Genomic DNA, 19,588 nt, shown 5'->3' with positions numbered 1-19,588 from the left:
TTTATAAATGGAGGAAACTGAGGCAAACAGGAATTAGTAACAACTCTCTAAGTGGAAAATGATTGAACCAGAAATCAATTCTAGTTCTGATTGATACCAGCCTAATTATTTCATAGCCTTTCAAGTATTTAAATTTCTTGAAATTGTTACCTTTTGTTACGTGATAATAGTAATATTCCAATAATTTTGCTCAAGTTAAAAATTACAGAGATCTTTGGGTCCTACATGCAGGATTGAACATGGGCTGCCCTATGGGTTTAGTGGCTGTTTATGTCTTCATTTTATTTTTCTCAAAGATCTCTTATTCTAGTTCATATATCTGGAAGCCTAAGAAATTCTCAATTCTCCCTCAAGGATACTCATGCAGACAGAACCAAGAAGCTCCTTTTGTAGACCTGACCAGGAATGTAACCGTGGCAGTGTGCCTCTGAAAAGGTGCACTCATACTCCTACTTATATGTGAATCAACACAAGGGATATTTCCCTGGTAACATCCAGTGTCTCACCTTCAAAGTAAGACAGTGTTCCTTGGTTTCACTGGCATATGACATGTATGACATTTCTCACACTGATTTAGGTACTGTATGACTACTGCATCAGCTGGCTACTTAGGTGACCTGAGTGTTTACAAGAACTGCTTTAGTCCAAACAGTAAATAATGGTCCTGATGGAGCTCCCGTGACTGTTACTTAGTTCTCCGCCCTATGCATCCACTCAAAGTTTTAACCCTCACCTCAGGGGACATTTGGCAATGTCTAGAGGAGAGGTTTTAGTTGTCACAACTGAGGACAAGAGTTGCTATTGGCAACTAGTTGCAATTGGCATGGGAGGGATGCTGCTAAATGTCCTATGATTCACAGAATAGCCCCCACAACAAAGAATTAGCCACCTCCAAATGTCAAATGTCAACTGAGGTATATGCAATAAAGATACTGGATACTGGTGAAATAAAAAAACTAACCACAAAAGACAATGAGTACAGGAGCTGCCCTGGTAGAGGTCATAACCTAAGAAGAAATACCACTTTATATATACGTTAATCCAAAGAGTCCACACAATATTTGTATTTAAATACTTTTATTTTCATTTCACAAAAAAAGCAACAGTGTTTGCAGTTACACATGCCTTTCAGTCAGTGCTGGTCATATGCAAAACAAGTTATCAGAAATATAAAGAAAAATAAGCCTTTTCCCTTTACAAGTGAAACAACACAATTTGCATATACAATATTATATGTACATATTTTCAAAATCTTTCACAAAAGACAGATTATGATACAAATTTAGAATTCCACCCACAAGCTCAGACTCAAGGAATTGAAGATCTCTATAGGTGTTTAAATATAAAAATGTAATACCTTTACAAGTTTCCAAGTGACTACTTTCCAAAGTATTTGAAAGAGGCTATTCTTCACAGCAACATGGAACACTTGGCTTTAATCAGGACAGCTGTAAGACTAAGTTTTGTCTCAATCTGAGTTTGTTGATAATGCAAATGCTCCAATTATGCCATAATTCTCATAACATACACAGCATATTATTGTACTGATGGTTTATAAAGTCCAATTTCTGGAGCATTTCCTTCAGCTAAGCCATGACCTTTACTTCCTTTGAAGTATTTTAAGTTAAGAACTGTTCAGAAATATCACTAATGACTACCATGACTAACTCCGAAAAAGGTGCCCTTTTTTCTTTTATTTATGATCAAATTTAAATGTGTCATGAATAAACTTAGTTTTTTCTATGGCAGCAGGTATAAGTAATAGCAAAGTGTAGGCTTTTTCAACACTAGAACCTGAGAGTTTGATAGACGGTATATAACATTTCTTTGAAAATTTTCTAGGAGTTCTATCATTCAATATTTCCAAAATTGTAATATGGCAAATCTTCAGCATGGAGTAGTAGTATCAGAAATGGGAAAACAAACAATGCTAAGAGACTTGAAGGAAGGGAAGAGAGCAGAGAGGGAGGGAGGGAGGATGTGTGCACATGCATTTTCTCTGATGCAGACAAATGTGGAGTTTTAACATTTACCATATGGTAGATGAAGAGACAGTGTGATGTAAGAATGCTTAAAGTGAACATACAGTTCTGGATACATGATATGCACACAAAATACAAGGCTAATGAGGCAGCAATGGCTTAAATTTGTGAATGCCAGTGAAGAAAACACCTAACAGTGTAGGCACTAAAGACAAAAAGGAAAGCACACAATGGAGAACAGAGGAGAAAGATGCAGTCACACAAAAGAACTCTGGGTAGGAAAGGGCTAACTTGTCTTGCCACATGTGGGGGACGAAAGATAGAAAATTCCTTTTGGATTTAGTTTTGGGGCTCATGTTCTATTCATCGGAGCCATGTCAATAACTCAAAAGGGTCACTCCAACAAACAATTTCTACCAGGTACACAAGCTATGCAATTGATGGAATCATAATAGACTTCTATAGATGAACTAGAAGTCCAGGCCTCAAAAAGAAGCTACTCTTAAGGGTTTGCAAGTGAGTTCTAGACAGCATTCTTATTGGCTTATCAGCTTCGCCGGTTTACCAGTTACTAAAAGATATACGAGCAATGAAGTTTAAACACACCTTTATTCAATACTGTCCTCTTGCCTTTCTAGAATTTACAAAAGCACAGGTCCCTTTTCACTATCTCATTCAATTTGAATCAACATAAGAAATGCTGGATCTAATTAGCTTTCACAACTCAACCATAGCCGAGCCTGTTTTATCTGCTGCACACTTGTTGCCATTAGTTACATCACTACACTGCTACACCTTCCAGTCAGATGGCAGGGATTTAGTAGGTCTTTATTTTTGTTAGGTACAGTCAGATCCCTTGCAAGGGACTTAGTGCTAAAGGAAAATAATGGGGGAAAAAAGAAGCAAACGATGTATGTGCATCTATATACTTGTATCCTTAATGGAATAGATCCTAGAGAATGAAATAAAATAACCACATATGTAGGAAAAGAAGAAGTGAGGTGTCATATTATGAAACTTAACTTCATTAGGTCCCTACATAGCCATGCAAAAGACTACAAAATGAAATAAAGATATGAAAACATATTTATACTTATTAAGAATATTCCCCTACCAAAAATAGAAATCTCTCCAAAACAGACAAGTAAGTAAACAACACACAACTATTCTACTTGCTATTGCCGACACAGGCAATAAGGAAAGGGGAGGATGGGAGATTTGTCATACACTGATCCTCGATTTTCATTAGGTACCTATATATCCATGCAAAGGACTAGGTACAAAACCAATAACATGAAAACATTTATATACATCTTTAAAAAGTATAGACACTGTCCTTTCCCCTATTACCCACCCAAAGAACCCCTCCCCACAAAAAAAATTAAACAATAAAAAACCCACGATATGAAACTATTGCCCCTGCAGGCAATGAGGGAAGGGAAACAGAGGAGAGTTATCATACATCTGGACCTCCATGTTTCATTATATACATACATGTCCCAGCAGAGGACTGGGTACCACATTATATAACACAGAATGTAGCAGATATTTATATACATTAAAATGTGTGTGTATAGTATATAAATACGTGTGTTCTTGTGTGTGTATACACACACACACACACACACACACACACACCCCAGACACCCCCCAAAAGAAACCAAACATCTATTCTACCATTGCCCCCTAGGCAATGAGGGATGGGGAGTATGGGATATTTTTCATAGAGTTAATCTCAACTTTATTACTATTAAGTACCTAAGTGGTCATACAAAGGACCAGATTCAAAATGAAGTTAACACCAAAAAGGGGCAAAACATTTATATACATTAAAAAATTATATATCTTGCCTTTTCCTCTCACAATCTTACTCCTCATTAACACCCTCAAAAGCAAAAAACCAAAACCCAAGCCCTGTAGTGCTCATATACTATTTGCTTGCATACACAGGCTCTGAGGAAGGGAAAGAATATTTACCACACTCCTGGGTCTGGGTCCCTCATTACATTTGATTCCTACAACTCTAAACAAAAAACTGTGTTGAGAGTGAAAGAACAACAACAACAACAACAACTAGCAAACTTTTATATACATTAAAAAAAAAGACACACCCAGAAATTCCCCCACCTCCCCCCACCAAAAAAATAAATCCATTAAACTACTCTACTAGTCATTGCCAAAACAGGCAATAAGGGAAGGGGAGAAGGGGAGATTTTTTCATAGAATGAACCTCAATTTTCATTACGTACCTAAGTATCCATGGAAAGGCCTTGGCACACAATGAAGTAACAGGAGAAAGAAGCAAGAACATTTATATACATTTCTAAAAGTGCACACCCCACCCTCCTGGAGATAGGGAGATAGAGTAAAAAAGAAAAACCATCTATACTACTCTATAATTATTGCCCACAGAGGCAATAAGGAAAGGGGAAAAGAGGAGATTTTCATACATCCGGACCTCCACGTTTCATTAGGTACCTGTAAGTCCAAGCAATGGACTGGGTACAGCATGAAATAATACAATATAGTAATGAAAAGTATATATACATTTTTAAAAAGTATATAATCTGCCCTTAGATCCCTCCCGCCCCTCAAAACCTCAAAAAATCCAAGCTACTTTAAAATTATTGCCCATATACATAAAAAGGGTTAAGGGAGAAGAGACTGTTATACATCCATAACTCCACAGCTCATTAGGAACCTACACGTCCAAGTGAAGGACCGGGTACCCAATGAAACACTATAATAAAGAAGTAAAAATATGTACATACATATACAAAAGTATATACCCCAATACCCACAGAAGAATCCCTGAAGCTAATCAACTACTCTCTTAGACACCTGCCCATACAGGCAATCTAAGGGAAGGGGACAAGAGGAGAGTTGTTACAGGCTGAACCTCAATTTTCTTCACATATCCATGTAAAGGACAAGGTAAGAAAGGTAGTGACAAAAAAGTAGCAAAAACATTTATATACACGTTTAAAGTATATACTTTTACCCTGAAACCATTTTCTCTCTCCTAGCAAAAAATCTTCAATAAACCCAAACTACTCTAAGTATTGCCCACATAGGCAATAAGGGAAAGGGAAAAGAGGAGACTGTTATACTTCTGGAACTCCATGGTTCATTAGGTACCATTCAGTCTGGGCACCCGATGAATTAATACAATGTAGTAGTAAAAACAAGTATATACATTAAGTGCATTGTCCTACCTTCCCCATCGCTCCCGTTCACCTCAAATACTCCATTGACAACTACTCTGTTAGCTGCTTCCCAGTAGTCAATAAGTGATGAGGAGAATGGGAGACTGTTACACATCGAGATCTCCACATTTCATTGGTACTTTCATGTCCATGAGGACACAGTGTGAACTAAATTAGTAATACAATGTAGTAGCAAGTATATTTATATACATTAAGTGCATACTCCACTCTCTCCCACACCCCAAAACAAAACAAACTACTCTATTAGCTACTGCCTAAATAGCCAATAAGGAAAAGGGAAAAGAGGAGATTTGTCATACTCTGAACCTCAGTTTTCATTATATATGCATCCATACAAGGAAACAAGTATAAAATGAAGTATAAAAAGGTGGCATAATATTTATACACACTTGAAAGAATATACAACCCCAGCCCCCAAGACTAGATCAAAACAACAGCAACTAGGACTGCTCTGTTTGTTACTGTCCATGCGAACAATAAGGATAAAGGCAAAGGGAACATCTGTCATGCTTTTGGACCACCACGTTTTAGCTACACGTCCACAAAATGGATGAATGAAATACAAAATGAAATAACACAAAATAGCAAAAACATCTGTACACACTTTTAAAAGAACACACCCTGCTCTCCTCTCAACATTACCACCTTCTTCCAAAGAAGGAAACCAAATAACTAGTCTGTAGCTATTGCCCATATAGGTAACATGGGAAGGGTAGATGAAATTTTCATAGGATGATATATCACTCTTCATTAGGAAAAAAATATACAAAATGAAATAATGCAAAAACTATCAAAAACATATATGTACATTTTAAAAGTATATACTCCCAAAAAAAACCACTGAAAAAAATCGATCAACTTTTCTATTAGCTATCACCCACGCAGGCAATAAGGTTAAGGGAGGAGATTTACCATACTTTTGCACCTCCACTTTTATGTGGTACTTACTTGGCAAAGCAGGGAATGGAGCACAAAATAAAAGAATGCAAAAACAAGCAAATATATATACCTTAGTTTTAAAAAATACAAATGGGGTAAAGGGGGAAGGAAGCTCTTTAAAAAGAGATTTAATTCCCATAAATACAAAAGTAACAATGGCAAAGGTGAGAAGAAAAGCTACGTCATATCCATGACCTCGGTTTTTAGAGAGGCCCAAGTAACAAAATCCAGATCTAGTTTTGCAGCCCAGGAACTGCTCTCCTTGGAAGTGGCTCACCTGAGATGTATTTGCCTTCCCTGTAGCCCTGTGAAACATGGGGATTATGTGAATGTTTAGCAATCTGATGGCAGATTATGGTTCCAGTTACTTTGGTTTGAACAGACTCTTTTTAAAATCCACCTCAACAAGCTGTCAGTAATCCAACAAAATCAACACTTAACTCTTTTTTTTTAATGAGACAGTCTCACTCTGTCAACCAGGCTGGAGTGCAGCGGCATAACCCTGGCTCACTGCACCCTCCACCTCCAGGGTTCAAGTGATTCTCGTGCCTACCAAGTAGCTGGGATTACAGGTGTGCACCACCACGCCCAACTAATTTTTATAATTTAGTAGAGATGGGGTTTTGCCATGTTGGCCAGGCTGGTCTAGAACTCCTGGCTTCAAATGGTCCTCCCACCTTGGCATCCCAAAATGCTGGGATTACAGGCGTGAGCCACCGCGTCCAGCCAACACTTAATTGATTTCTTATTTCCTGATAGACAGGATTCTGTTTGGTACCCTATAATACTGATGCAGCTTGATTTGCTCACTATACCCAGGGGTCTTCTGACAACTCTTCTGTTCCTATGGTGGCTAATGTCCCATAAAATGGAAACACATATGGCAAAGAAAATTAAAGTAGAACCTGTGATACTAAGAAAGTTCATGAACGCTGAAACAATGACAACAAAATTTCATTTAAAGAGACTTAAATAAAACAGGATGGAGGAAGGCCCAAGCTTATGGTGAAGCTGATACTACTTGCAGTTTAGTATATCTAACCATTTTATATTAACAGAACAAACTGGACTCATCCAATTCCTACATTCATAACTTTTTAGATCTCCAAAGCATAAATATTTCTTCCACAATTCTAGATTTCCAATTCTCTTTTTTAAAATAATCTACTATGATGTCCCTTTTATATTCAAGTAGACCTCTCTGCAATGAGAACACTTGTTCAACAAGTACTTGTGTCATGAATCTGTGTGCTTAAATAAAAGAAGCATACTGTGACTTCTGTGCTTCAGTCTGAGTTCTCAAAAATACAGTGTCTAAGACAATGTTTTGAGAAGATAAAACTTTGAAAGCTACCATTATACCTATCACACCACAAGTTCTACCTCTCATTTAACCTCACCTTCCTGATGTAGTTTTTAAAAGTCCTAGATAGATGGGTTAGTTCAACATTAAAATTATGGAATTCTGTGGGAAAAACTGAGGCAAGGCCTACTAAAACTATAAGTAATTAAGGTAAGGGCAACAACAACAAAAACCTACAACTACTATGAATCTGGTATCATGGGAATGAACAGCCTTTGAGTAATAAAGATAGCAATGGATCATGAGTTATCTCTTTTTTAGGCCAAGTTTTGATAAGGTTTTCCTCATAACAATACCCCCCACACCACACACACACACACACACACACACACACACAGAGAGACAGAGAGAGAGAGAAAGAGAGAGAGACAGAGAGACAGAGAGAGGGAGAGAAATGACATAATTCAAGACAAGATTTGCCATATGCAGAGTTAACTAACATACATTACAGGAGCGATGTCAAGAAGCACAGGTAAAACTGAAGAATCTTAACTGATTTTGAGAAGTTACAAAATTTAAATTTTGTATCAAAGTGGAATTTAGTACAACATGGTAAAAAACCAGCAACAACAACAAAACTCTCAAAAGTTTAGTATTTTTCCCTCACTCCAAAAATATAAAAACACATTAACTTTCACTATCAACTAAATTATCATTTATTTAACCAAAGCACAAGAATAAAGACTTACAATCACCTCAGTTGAATAAGACATACTTAGATGATTCTGTGATTCTCAGGATATAATATTTTCTACTCTAAAACAGATAAGGTTTAGAAAAGACTAAATTGGGGAAAACACACTAGGATTAAAGACGACTATTTTTTTAGCTTACCAGCCTTTTAAATTTTATTATATAAAAATATTTTCATAAAATAAAATATAATTTTATTCACAATTCCATACATTCTAACTTTATACCTGCTGAATAAAAAAAGGTGACCTTTCCCACTGTCTGACTCTGTGGAGTGTTTTAAGTGCTCACAAATGGGTAACTACCCTTTTTATGTACATAGAAACTGTTTTCAAACATATAAAGTTCTCAAGAGTTATTAGGAAGACAGCTTTTCTCCTAAGAATCAAAGAAACACAACAATCTAGGTATAAGTCTGCATAGCTCAAAAATTCAAGTACAGTATTTCTCTTTCAGAAAGAGTAAAATGCCATACAGCTTTGGACATCCTCCCTCATTTTTCTTTCTTTCCTTCTTTGACCACTCCTTTTATGCTAGTTTGGACACACAAAAAAGAAAAACTATAATTTTTAACTAAACAAAAGCACGATTTCTGATAGTGAAAAAAATTCAAAGCCCACCATACTAAACACGAATTCAAGTTACTCCTATCCCACATTCTCTTTGTTCCTTTAAGGTACTATGGTGAACTTCAAATAATTTTTTTTTTCAATTTCTCAAAGGCCCTGTTTTAAAATATGCTTATAATATGCTACACTATCATATAAAATGAAAATTCACACATGGGTATGATTCAGAGAGAAAGTTTCTATGATCTATGATGCCAAAAGGCAACTTAAATTGCATTCTTAGTAATAGTGATAAAAGTCACAATGAAAAACACTGGTGTTAGCAAAATGCTTGCCACGAATGTAGAAATACTAACCTAAAGTATATCTATGGCAGGGAGTGATAAAGGTGTACAGATTTGGGGACTATCACCATTTATGAATGAAATAATTATAATTAAAGTTAACTCAGTTTGGAACAGTTTTCTATGGTAACGCTATAAAAGATGAAAAAGAAAGTCTTAAATATTCAAAACATTTAACCTTTTGGCCTTGTTTAGCTTTTCAATACAACAAAAATTTAAAAAATCTGTAGCACCTGGCTATTTTGCAGAAAAAAAAAACACAATAGTTACAGACATTATTTAAACTTTTTTTCAGAAAAATAAAGAATTAATCAAAACCCCAAATCAAAGTAGATTTGCACACCTGAGGTCAGTTCTTACAGTGCATGCTTTATTGTCTTCATTATCATATTCTTCAGAGCTAACTTTGTACCACATTCCAATACCATCTATCAATAAGAAGTAACAGATGGCTGACAAATCAGCAGCCTGCAGTGATGGTGGCTCTTAGGGTAGAACTTTCCTTGTTTTACTGTGTCAGTAACTTTCTGTACACTGAGGAATAGAACAGAATTCCAAAACAGGGTTTTTTTTTCCCCATTTGTGTATCTTCAAAGTAGAAAAATTACTCATTGTTTTTGTAGATGGTTGGCATTTAGGTGAATATAATTTTATAATAAATAACTACATACTGCCCAAAGACATTTCAGAAAAGACGGATGAAAAATACAGTCAGGCCCTGAGCTAACTAGAACTCCTAAGAGTGCAAACAACTTGGCAGCGATCCTGGCTTTACCTTGGCTTTTGAAAAAGCAGCAGAGCCCAAGCTTACAAGCTCTCTGAATGGGCGACAAAATGAGGTGCGGTTGTGCATGCTACAGCCACCATGTGAGACTTTTGAGGTTCTTCTCCATCCACTGGATATTCCACTGAATGACTTCCAAAGCCTCCTGGACACAACGAAGCCGGAAGGTTGCCTCTGACTGATTTTCAAAGAATGCCTGAACCTGTAAGTTCCACACAGAAGAATTTCAAAAGAAGGACAATAAACCTTAGGTAACTCCAGCTTTTAAAATAAGCTTTAACTTAGTGATGGCTATGCTGCTATCTTGAAAGCAGTAGAAAGAAGTACTTTAATATTCAAGGTATCTACATGGAGTTCCCAATCAATATGGTGATATCTGAAATAATTTTAAAAAGGAAATATTTTTACTCCCACACGGATACATTTTTCTAACTTAAAATGGAACTGAGGAGATGTTTAAGTAACAATAAATAAGGTAGAGTCCAAAGGCTTGGTGCTACGAATTCACCCTAAGAATGCAATTCTTCCGAACAATTTTATGACCCCTTAAATTATTTATATTAGGGAGACAAGGGAAGAGAATGGAATCAGAATTTTTCCTCATTATCATATATGCCACCCTCTAGAAGTAATCACAGTGCTGAATCATCATTATCATATATGCCACCCTCTAGAAGTAATCACAATGCTGAATCATTAGTACTGATTAAGGAAGACAGAGACAAGAGACAGGAATTAGCACAAAAATCCACCATCTCCCTTAAACTGAGCAGCCTGCCCGGGGTGTGTGGAGGGTTGCCCAGTCTCTGTATTAGCATTTTATAAAACCAACCTCAGATAAATGTGCCTTTGTTGAAAACAGGTAAGTTGATCCAGCAACAATACTTTGTATGGTATAGGACCCCAGATGGAACCTGAAGAAACACAAAAACAAGAGCAAAAAAATTTGGCAGCTGCTGGTAAAACATTGTTCCTGAGTGCAAAGGAGTCTTTAATGCCAAAGACAGAGTGGAATCCTCCTTCTGGAACCACAGCTGAGGAAACCGGGGTTGCCCTATGCATACTTATTGCCAGCGGGAAAGAAAGGTGGGCAGAAAAAGGGAAGAGTTCAGAACATGTAGACAAATTATTAATCCGCTTAGTATCATCAAAGATCACACTCTACACCCAGAAATGCCGTTATGGATTTAAAAGAAGCAAAAAACCTACATCTGCATCTAGCTGAATGTGAGTTCTTAACTGATGCCTTGGCAATGCATCTCGTTTTTTCAAGAGGTATTTTTCAATATGCATAGCTAAATGGTTGCTGTGAAATAGTCTGTAGCCATACTGAGCTAAGTAACCTGGTGCCAAGCAAGGCTAGCCTTAATTAGAACTTAGATGGAATGTTACTGTTAAATGATTCATGCTATGGAATTATGTTAACAAATGTGAAAATTTCCGGATGTTTCAATTAAACTGTCATGGAAGTATTTTTCCTCTCACAGAAAATCCTAACTTCTGTGAGCCAACACAACACTGGGAGCTTTTTTCAAATGCACAACTTGAGAATACTAAAAGTTAATAGTTCTCTGAGAAACTTACTTCTGTACAAGCTTATTCCAGTTCTCTTTGACAAAATCCCATGCCAGTAAGTGTCCAGGAAAATGTCGACCCACTGTTCTAATGATAAAAGACAGCTTCTGTGTTCGGATGTTATCTCCATTCAGGCTACTTTTCATTAACCTGAAGAGCAAAGCAGATTTAGCCTCCAAAATTATTATTCATGAAGAAGTGATGACTGAACTTAAATTAAAATTAGTATGGTTTCCTAATTAAAGCTCTGTAGCAACTCAAGAAATAACTGTTGCGTTAGTCTATGATTGATCTATAGATTGAAAATGTCATTTTTTTTAACCAAGAAAGAACTCACCAATGAAACAGACATTTACCTATATTGTCACATGACAATAAACAGTTTTTAAATAGTAAAAACATTTTGGAAATAAATTCTGGTAGAATTTATTACAATTTTGGAGGTGGGTATTTTTTTCTGGTAAAAACCTTATTTGATTTGAATGGGCAGGTATGTTATACTACTATTCTTTAAAAAACTAGGCCATTTGAATTATTTGAAAATTAGGATACATTTCAGAATATACTCTTATTAATGTTCATAGTAAACATTTACTGACACTATGTACTAAATAATGTTCTAAGTCCTTGACACAACAATGCTATAAAGCAGGTATTTATTAATACTACCTAACTCAATTTTATAGTTGAAGAAACTGAGGTTATCTAATTGACCCACAGTTACACAGTAATAAATACCAAAGCCTGATATCTGAACGAAAGCAGTTCTCATCTACTATGCTATACTATCTGTTTACAGTGAGAAACCACCCCCTACTCCAAGACTGTGGCAGTATTTTTAGGAGGGAAAAAAACAAAAGCACAACAGAACATGATGGGTTAAATAAATTATGATAGAGCCATACTACAGAATATTATGAAGCCATAAAAACACTTTAGTTTTTTTTTTTTCTTTTTTTATAAAGCAGGCTTCATGAAGTGACATGGAAAATCTCATAGACTGATCATTCACTAAAAAGACTGTCACAAAACACTGAGTATGGTATAAAACTAATGTGGTTTTTAAAATGAGGTTAAATATGTAGGTATATATGTATGTACATACATACATCTGTACATATATCTATTCCCACAGATGAATACAAAGACCAGGACTGACACTGTTGTTAACAGAGAAAACGAGAATGGAAGTGAAGGATCATGAGAAATGCTTTCATATTTTACTCTATATTCTTAGGTACTGTTTGAATACTTTATCATGGGCATTATTAGTGTATTACTAGTACAGTTTAAAAACAATGATTTTTCTCTATTTGTTAAGTCAGAGGTTGGCTAATACTTTAAAGAAAATGACTATTTACAGTGTATCTTTTGGTAAGTGCGTCTGGACAGGTACTGAGGACATCTCTGGGACACTATCAAGATTTGTCTGAGCAAAATCATACAACAGAAGTAATGAGACCCAGAAGCCTCCTTCTATCCTCAGTGTGACTTTTAACATCTGTGCTCTTTCGCTACACCAGATACCTCCATATTCCTCTTGGCTACGTAGAGCTCATCGACCCCACCACTGCCTGTTTTTTCTGTCAGGAGGCCTGACTTGCTGCCCTACCTTCATCCATATGACACTCCTACTTCTGGGCCTTCATCACTACCTATTAAAAAGGAAAAGTCTGACAAATAAATTCATATGAACATAGAACCCAGAAGGTTTAATATGTTATCTTTTTCTGAAATGTCTGCATTTTTAAAATGACAGCTTGCACAAAGCAATGCTTTGGTCCCAAAATATGGAGTACCAATTGTGGGGTACAAGACAACACTCCAAGGGGAGGAAGACTTTTTGAGCAAGGAGTAGGAGGGGGGCTGTGACTCCTGACATCTTGCAATCCCTTTTGGGCAAAGGATTTTCTGCTTGTCCATAAAGATAAAGCCCAGCACCTGTGGTCTCCTCAGCACACTGTCCAACTTAGGCCTGGCCTGTAACAGAGGGAGGAAAGGAGATCCCCTCAACAATGAGCTCCTACCCAGGAGCACGGTGTTTGTATTCTTTTGGTTTCTGTATATCATATTCCTCGGGTGGTTTCATACCAGTAAAGCTTCCGCACATCCTCTGAGCTGGCAAGTGCTTCTAGTATTTTGTTCTTCTCTGCTTCAGAGCCTATAGAAATGTATTTGCCCAAAAGGAAAGACCAGCCTTTGTCAGTTTTTGCTCCAACTTTGAACACAGTTGTCATGACGTCAGTAGGCAGGCTGTAAGAGAGGTGGTCAAACATGAGAATAACAAGAAAATATTCTGAATACAAAGGCGAAGAGTTGGCTGTGGTGGAGTTTCTGGTGTGAGGGTCGGTAATAATAACAAGTTTGAGTACACAATTTAGGGTCGAGAAAAAGTTTAATTCAGTGACTGCTATTTCCCTAGTAGTGCAACTATGGATACATCAGTTCAATTTAATATTCACTGAGAACTCACAAAGAACTAGGCAGGCAACAGGCTGGACACTAGGGAGCGGAAGAGGAATGAGAGCCTCTGTCTTCTGAGAACTCACAGGCTATTCCAAAGTATAGAGCAATAAACACATGCATTACAATTCAGTGTGATAAGTTTCATGGTAGAAATATAGCAGTAAATGGGGTACAGGGAGAAAACATAGACTACTGCCTTTATTAAGATCTCAGAGCTTGGAAAGACCTCAAAAGGTTATCCAAATCCTCCACCCCAACTCTTCATCTGATGCTTGAATCTTCTCTCCAAAATGTATGGTAAGGAGCTGGAGAGAACCAATTACCACCAACAGCTTTTCTATTAACTGCTAACTCTACCTGCCATGTTTTATTTCTAAATTAAGACACTTGTTTATCACCTCACACCCATTAGAATGGCTGCTATCAAAAAACCCAGAAAATGGCAAGTGCTGGCAAGGATGTAGAGAAATTGGAATGCTTGTGCACTGTTGTTGGAAATATAAAATGGTACAGCTGCTGTAGAAAACAATATGGCAGTTCCTCAAAAAATTAAAACTAGAATTGCCATATGATCCACCAATACTACTTCTGGGTATATACCCAAAAGAACTGAAAGCAGGGTCTCTAGGAGATATTTGCATACCCATGTGCATGGCATTATTATTCACAATAGCTAAAAGGTACAAGCAACACAAAGGTCTGTCCATGAATGAATGGATAAACAAAATGTGGTATATACATACAATGGAAAATTATTCAGCCTTTAAAAAGAAAGAAATTTTAGCCAGGTGTGGTTGCTCATGCCTATAATCCCAGCACTTTGGGAAGCCTAGGTGGGCAGATTTTCTGAGGTCAGGAGTTCGAGACCAGCCTGGCTAACACAGTGAAACCTCATTTCTACTAAATATACAAAAATTAGCCAGGTGTGGTGGCAGATGCCTATAATCCCAGCTACTCCAGAGGCTGGGGCAGGAGAATCACTGGAACCCAGGAGGTGGAGGTTGCAGTGAGCTGAGATCGTACTACTGCACTCCAGCCTGGGTGACAGAGCAAGACTCCGTCTCCAAAAAAAAGAAAAGAAAGAAAGAAAGAAATTTTAATGCATGCTACAACATGGAAGAACCTTGAAGACATTATGGTAAATGAAATAAGCCAGTCACAAAAAAGCAAATTCTCTATGACTCTACTTATATGAGATACACAGTGTAGTCAAACTCACAAAAACAGGAAGTAGAATAGTGGTTACCAGGGACTGGTGGAGAGAGGAAGTGAGGAATTATTCAATGGGTACAGAGTTTCAGTTTTGCAAGATGTAAAAGTTCTGAAAATAAGTACACAATAATGTGAATATACTTAACACTACTGAACTGTATAGTAAAAAATGGTTAAGATGGTAAATTTTATGTTATGTGTATTTTACCATAATTTTTTTAAAAGTCTTTTTTGAGAATGCAGATACATAGAGTTCACCTACACTAACACTCAGTTTTATAACATTTTTGACCCAGGATGAGAATACCCTGGTTTCTGTGTAAGATGTGAGATAAAGAAAAAGAAGATAATTCATCTAAGTAGAGATATACTTCACCTTTGAGTTCCATTGGATGCCATCCAGTCATCAAACAGTTTCATGGCAGTAGCGGAGCAGTTCCCCAGGTTGTGGGTGCAGGCAAACTCCAGCAGGGCTGACCGAAGCTCTCGCATAGATGGAGTGCCCTCATCAGTCCAAGTTTGTTGTTGAATTTGGTTCTGAAGTAATTTAAATACCCTGGTCTAGAGAGACAAAATAGATTATAATGGCTTAATAATAATTAGGACAATCAGAAAAAAACAGGACAATTACAGTCAGGCACAGTGTCTCATGCCTGTAATCCCAGCACGTTGGGAGGCCGAGGCAGGCAGATCACCTGAGGTCAGGAGTTTGAGACCAGCCTGGCCAACATGGTGAAATGACATCTCTAGAAAATACAAAAATTAGCCAGGCATGGTGGTGGTGCCTGTAATCCCAGCTAATCAGAAGGCTGAAGCAGGAGAATCACCTGAACCCAGGAGGTGGAGGTTGCAGTGAGCCGGGATAGCATCATTGCACTCCAGCCTGGGCAACAGAGCAAGATTCCGCCTCAAAAAACAAAAATAAAACAAAAAAACACAAAAAATTAGGACAATCAGATCTCTTTTCCCCAAAATTTATCCAATGAGGAAAAAAAAAGGCATAGATATTACTCATTAAATATCAACTGACATATGAAGTCCACATACAGCTGGGATGAAACCATTTGATGTAAAGGCTATGCATAAGACTGCTATAGCTAAGGGGAACTTTTAGTGATGTTAACTCAGAAAAAAATTAATGACTTCTGTGCAGTAGGGAAACTTTATGCTGCAGTTCTATCTGTACTCAGCTAGAAGTTATTTTCCTGCCAAAAAGTGTCACTTATAACCACTGCTGGAAGGAAGTCAGAACTTCCTGACCTTGTGACTTTACAATCTATAAACCTATAAAGCAATGAGAGAAAAATAAACTTCTTTACTGATAGTTAATGTTTAAATGTTTCTGAATCCAATATTAAAGGTATATCTAACATTATCAACTAGTTTGATGTTATAACAAATTAACCAAATTAGCAAGAAAATGAGGCCTGCAGGGAAGAATAGTTGTTTATAGTTTATTTTTTCTCCCAAGTTTTTATTTAAACAACTTTCAAACCTACAAAAAAAGATAGTACAATAAACACCCATACACTGTTCATCTAGATTCACCAGTTTTTAGCATTGACATTTGCTTCGTTTTCAAGTGTGTATCTCTCTCACACACACACACACGTTTTTTCTTGTTTTAGCTGAACAATACGAAAGTAAGATACAGATATGATATTTCATTTATAAATACTTTGGCATGCAACTCACAGATATCAGAACATTCTCTTACAGAACCATAATACCTTATCACACTTAAGAAAACTAATAGTTATTCATTAATATCATCTACTATCTAGTCCATTGGTATGGGATGTCATTGCTAAACGTATACTTGTGGTATTAAGGTACTAACAAACACTTTTTTCATCCCTCTCCAAAATAAAAACACCAAAGCTGTTAATAGCATGTCGATGTATTTCCATTCTGCAAGTTGTGCACGGTGGGTAGGGGGTGAGGACACATGAGATTTTAAAAAGCATCATATGAAATATGCTTTTATGAATACCACTAGAAGGAACAAACATTCTGATATAAAAAATGTTCTTAGGTATTCTTTATTTATTTATTTTTTTTGAGATGGAGCCTCGTTCTGTCGACCAGGCTGGAGTGCAGTGGCGTGATCTCAGCTCACTGCAAGCTCTGCCTCCTGGGTTCACGCCATTCTCCTGCCTCAGCCTCCCGAGTAGCTGGGACTACAGGAGCCCGCCACCATGCCCGGCTAATTTCTTTTTTGTATTTTTAGTAGAGACGGGGTTTCACCATGTTAGCCAGGATGGTCTCGATCTCCTGACCTCGTGATCCACCCGCCTCGGCCTCCTAAAGTGCTGGGATTACAGGCATGAGCCACCACGCCCGGCCATTTTTAGGTATTCTTTAGAAAACCTTCATGGCTACGTAAGGAGGACCAAAACGAAAAAAATTCAACAGATACCCCTTCTGCAGTAATCAGCATGGGAGGATTTCTTCCCACTGGTACTTCTTTACCTCCACCACCATCGTGGCATCTCATCTCAAGTAATCATGTACCACAGACGACCACATACAAAAACCCTTAACTTCAGAAGTTTAGCTCAAGTTCTTCACAGAGCATTGCTTTCTTCCTTTCTTTTAGGTATTGACAGTGAGTACCACTGACTACCACTGTCAATACCTAAAATGAATCCTATTTGGAAATTTTTAAACTATTGAGGCCATTACCCTAGCAATGACTTACTCTGAATAAGCATCTTGTGGAGCTGAATATGAGAATGGAAAAAAAGAATCTGCAAGGAAAAGAACTCAAGGTTTGTGATAACATGTCAACTTGCTTGTGTTTATTTCAAAAGCAATGAAACACAGAACAGACACCTTGTGGAATGTGTGAGTGGTAAAGCTTTTGAGTCATCGGGAGGACACAAAGTAGAAAAGTAGTTGCTATGCTGACTGACAATGCAAGGAATGGACAAGCAATGCAGGAGATCCCACTTGACACACCTGACTTCATTCTACATGGTATCTTCACTGGCTTTACTTTCTCAACAGCATTATGATAGAAAACCATCCCAAATGACTGGAGAAAAGAAATTTAAATCCTACTCATAACTGTCAAATAGGAACAAATGAAAAATGTGAGAAAAAAAAATCACATGCTTGAAATCCTATTTAAAAAAAAAAATCAGTGAAGAACAATGGCAATACTCACTGAGCGTTTACTAAAACACAAAGGCAGCAATGGAAAGAATGGCACTTAAAGTCCTGGAAGCAAAGGAAATCTGACACTTGAAGATGGCTGTGGCTAATTCCTGAGCAGTCACACCACCGAATTACAGGGAGCAATTTTACTAGTTAGTCTCCATACGAAATCATTAAGACAAGTTCTCAAAATAGTTGCTTAAATGTATTTCAAATTATAACATAAGAGAGTAAAACATTTTAAGAAAGAATAATTATATTATTTGAAAAACCCTGTTATAAAATACCATTTTTATAAGTAATCCAGGTTTATTTTTAATATTAAGTAATATTAATGAAGCATAGTATGTGCTTCAAATTACCTTTCTCTTTTAGAAACAAAATGAAATGTTTTTCTATGCCTCCAAATTAATTTTTCTGAAATTTAAGCTCATTCAACAATAGAATGCAACTCTATGATTTTACAAAGTGAAACGGCAAGTGGAGAGAGGAAATAAATTGATGGGTTATACAAGCTACAAACACTGGATTTGTAATAAAATGCAACAACAACAATAATATAAAATTATTTTTAAAATAAAACAGGCAGAGAAAGATGCTAGCACTTATGTTGTATATTACATTTTGATTTACTGCTTTAATTTTACACTGATATGCCCAGGGAGTTCTTTCCTGGGTCAACTGAGTTTCTTAAAAGTGAAATGTCAGTTTTTATTGCCAAAGGTTTATCCCACCAATGCCTCATATGTAAAAGAATGACAGATTTTTAAGTGATAAAACAGGAATATGGCTAGGATCAGATGTTAACATCAGATGTGAACAATTTAACACAACTGAAATGTGCCTCCAGACCCTACCCATCACAACACCACAGCATCACAAAATGCAGCATATGTCATGTGCAGCCTTTATAACAAAATGACCAATAAATGCACATAATACTTTGGTTCCAATGATATAGAAGTTAATTAGAAATCAGTCTTAGACACTAATACATTTGAACATCATATCCAAGGATTCATAAATGTCTGCCATCCCAATTCCTAACTGTAGAATGTCAGATTTCCTAGTTTGGGAGTACTGATGCTACCAGAATGCCCTAATATTAGAATAAGAATGTTAAAAAGACACGTTCTCCCTCTTGGTGAAGTAAAGTTAACTGGGCTTTTAGCTAACCATAGGAAGACATACAGCAGTAAAAGGGCGTCCGATCTTGGAAACACATACTAAGCCTTCTGCCCTTGCCCTCTATCCATCAGTCCCTGGATCCCTCCT

At 36.9% G+C, this 19,588-nt stretch overlaps 1 protein-coding gene across 2 annotated transcripts in view; it reads right to left on the bottom strand.

Moving 5' to 3' along the window:
• Positions 1-1,060: 1,060 nt before the first annotated feature.
• The window catches only part of LNPEP (leucyl and cystinyl aminopeptidase), a 105,993-nt gene continuing 87,465 nt past the window's right edge, over positions 1,061-19,588 (bottom strand). For both annotated transcript variants that reach the window (XM_025387272.1, XM_025387273.1), the window contains exons 14-18: positions 15,531-15,715; positions 13,568-13,729; positions 11,486-11,626; positions 10,734-10,815; positions 1,061-10,103 (exon numbers count right to left, since the gene is read on the bottom strand). In XM_025387272.1, coding sequence (XP_025243057.1) covers positions 9,972-10,103; positions 10,734-10,815; positions 11,486-11,626; positions 13,568-13,729; positions 15,531-15,715 — 702 coding nt within the window. In that variant the 3' untranslated portion in view covers positions 1,061-9,971. The remainder of the gene's footprint in view (positions 10,104-10,733; positions 10,816-11,485; positions 11,627-13,567; positions 13,730-15,530; positions 15,716-19,588) is intronic.

The sequence above is a fragment of the Theropithecus gelada genome, chromosome 6, assembly GCF_003255815.1.
Source record: "Theropithecus gelada isolate Dixy chromosome 6, Tgel_1.0, whole genome shotgun sequence".
Taxonomy (NCBI): Eukaryota; Metazoa; Chordata; class Mammalia; order Primates; family Cercopithecidae; genus Theropithecus; species Theropithecus gelada.
Note: the sequence above shows the minus strand (reverse complement) of the source record. Positions and strands in the feature narration are given on the sequence as shown.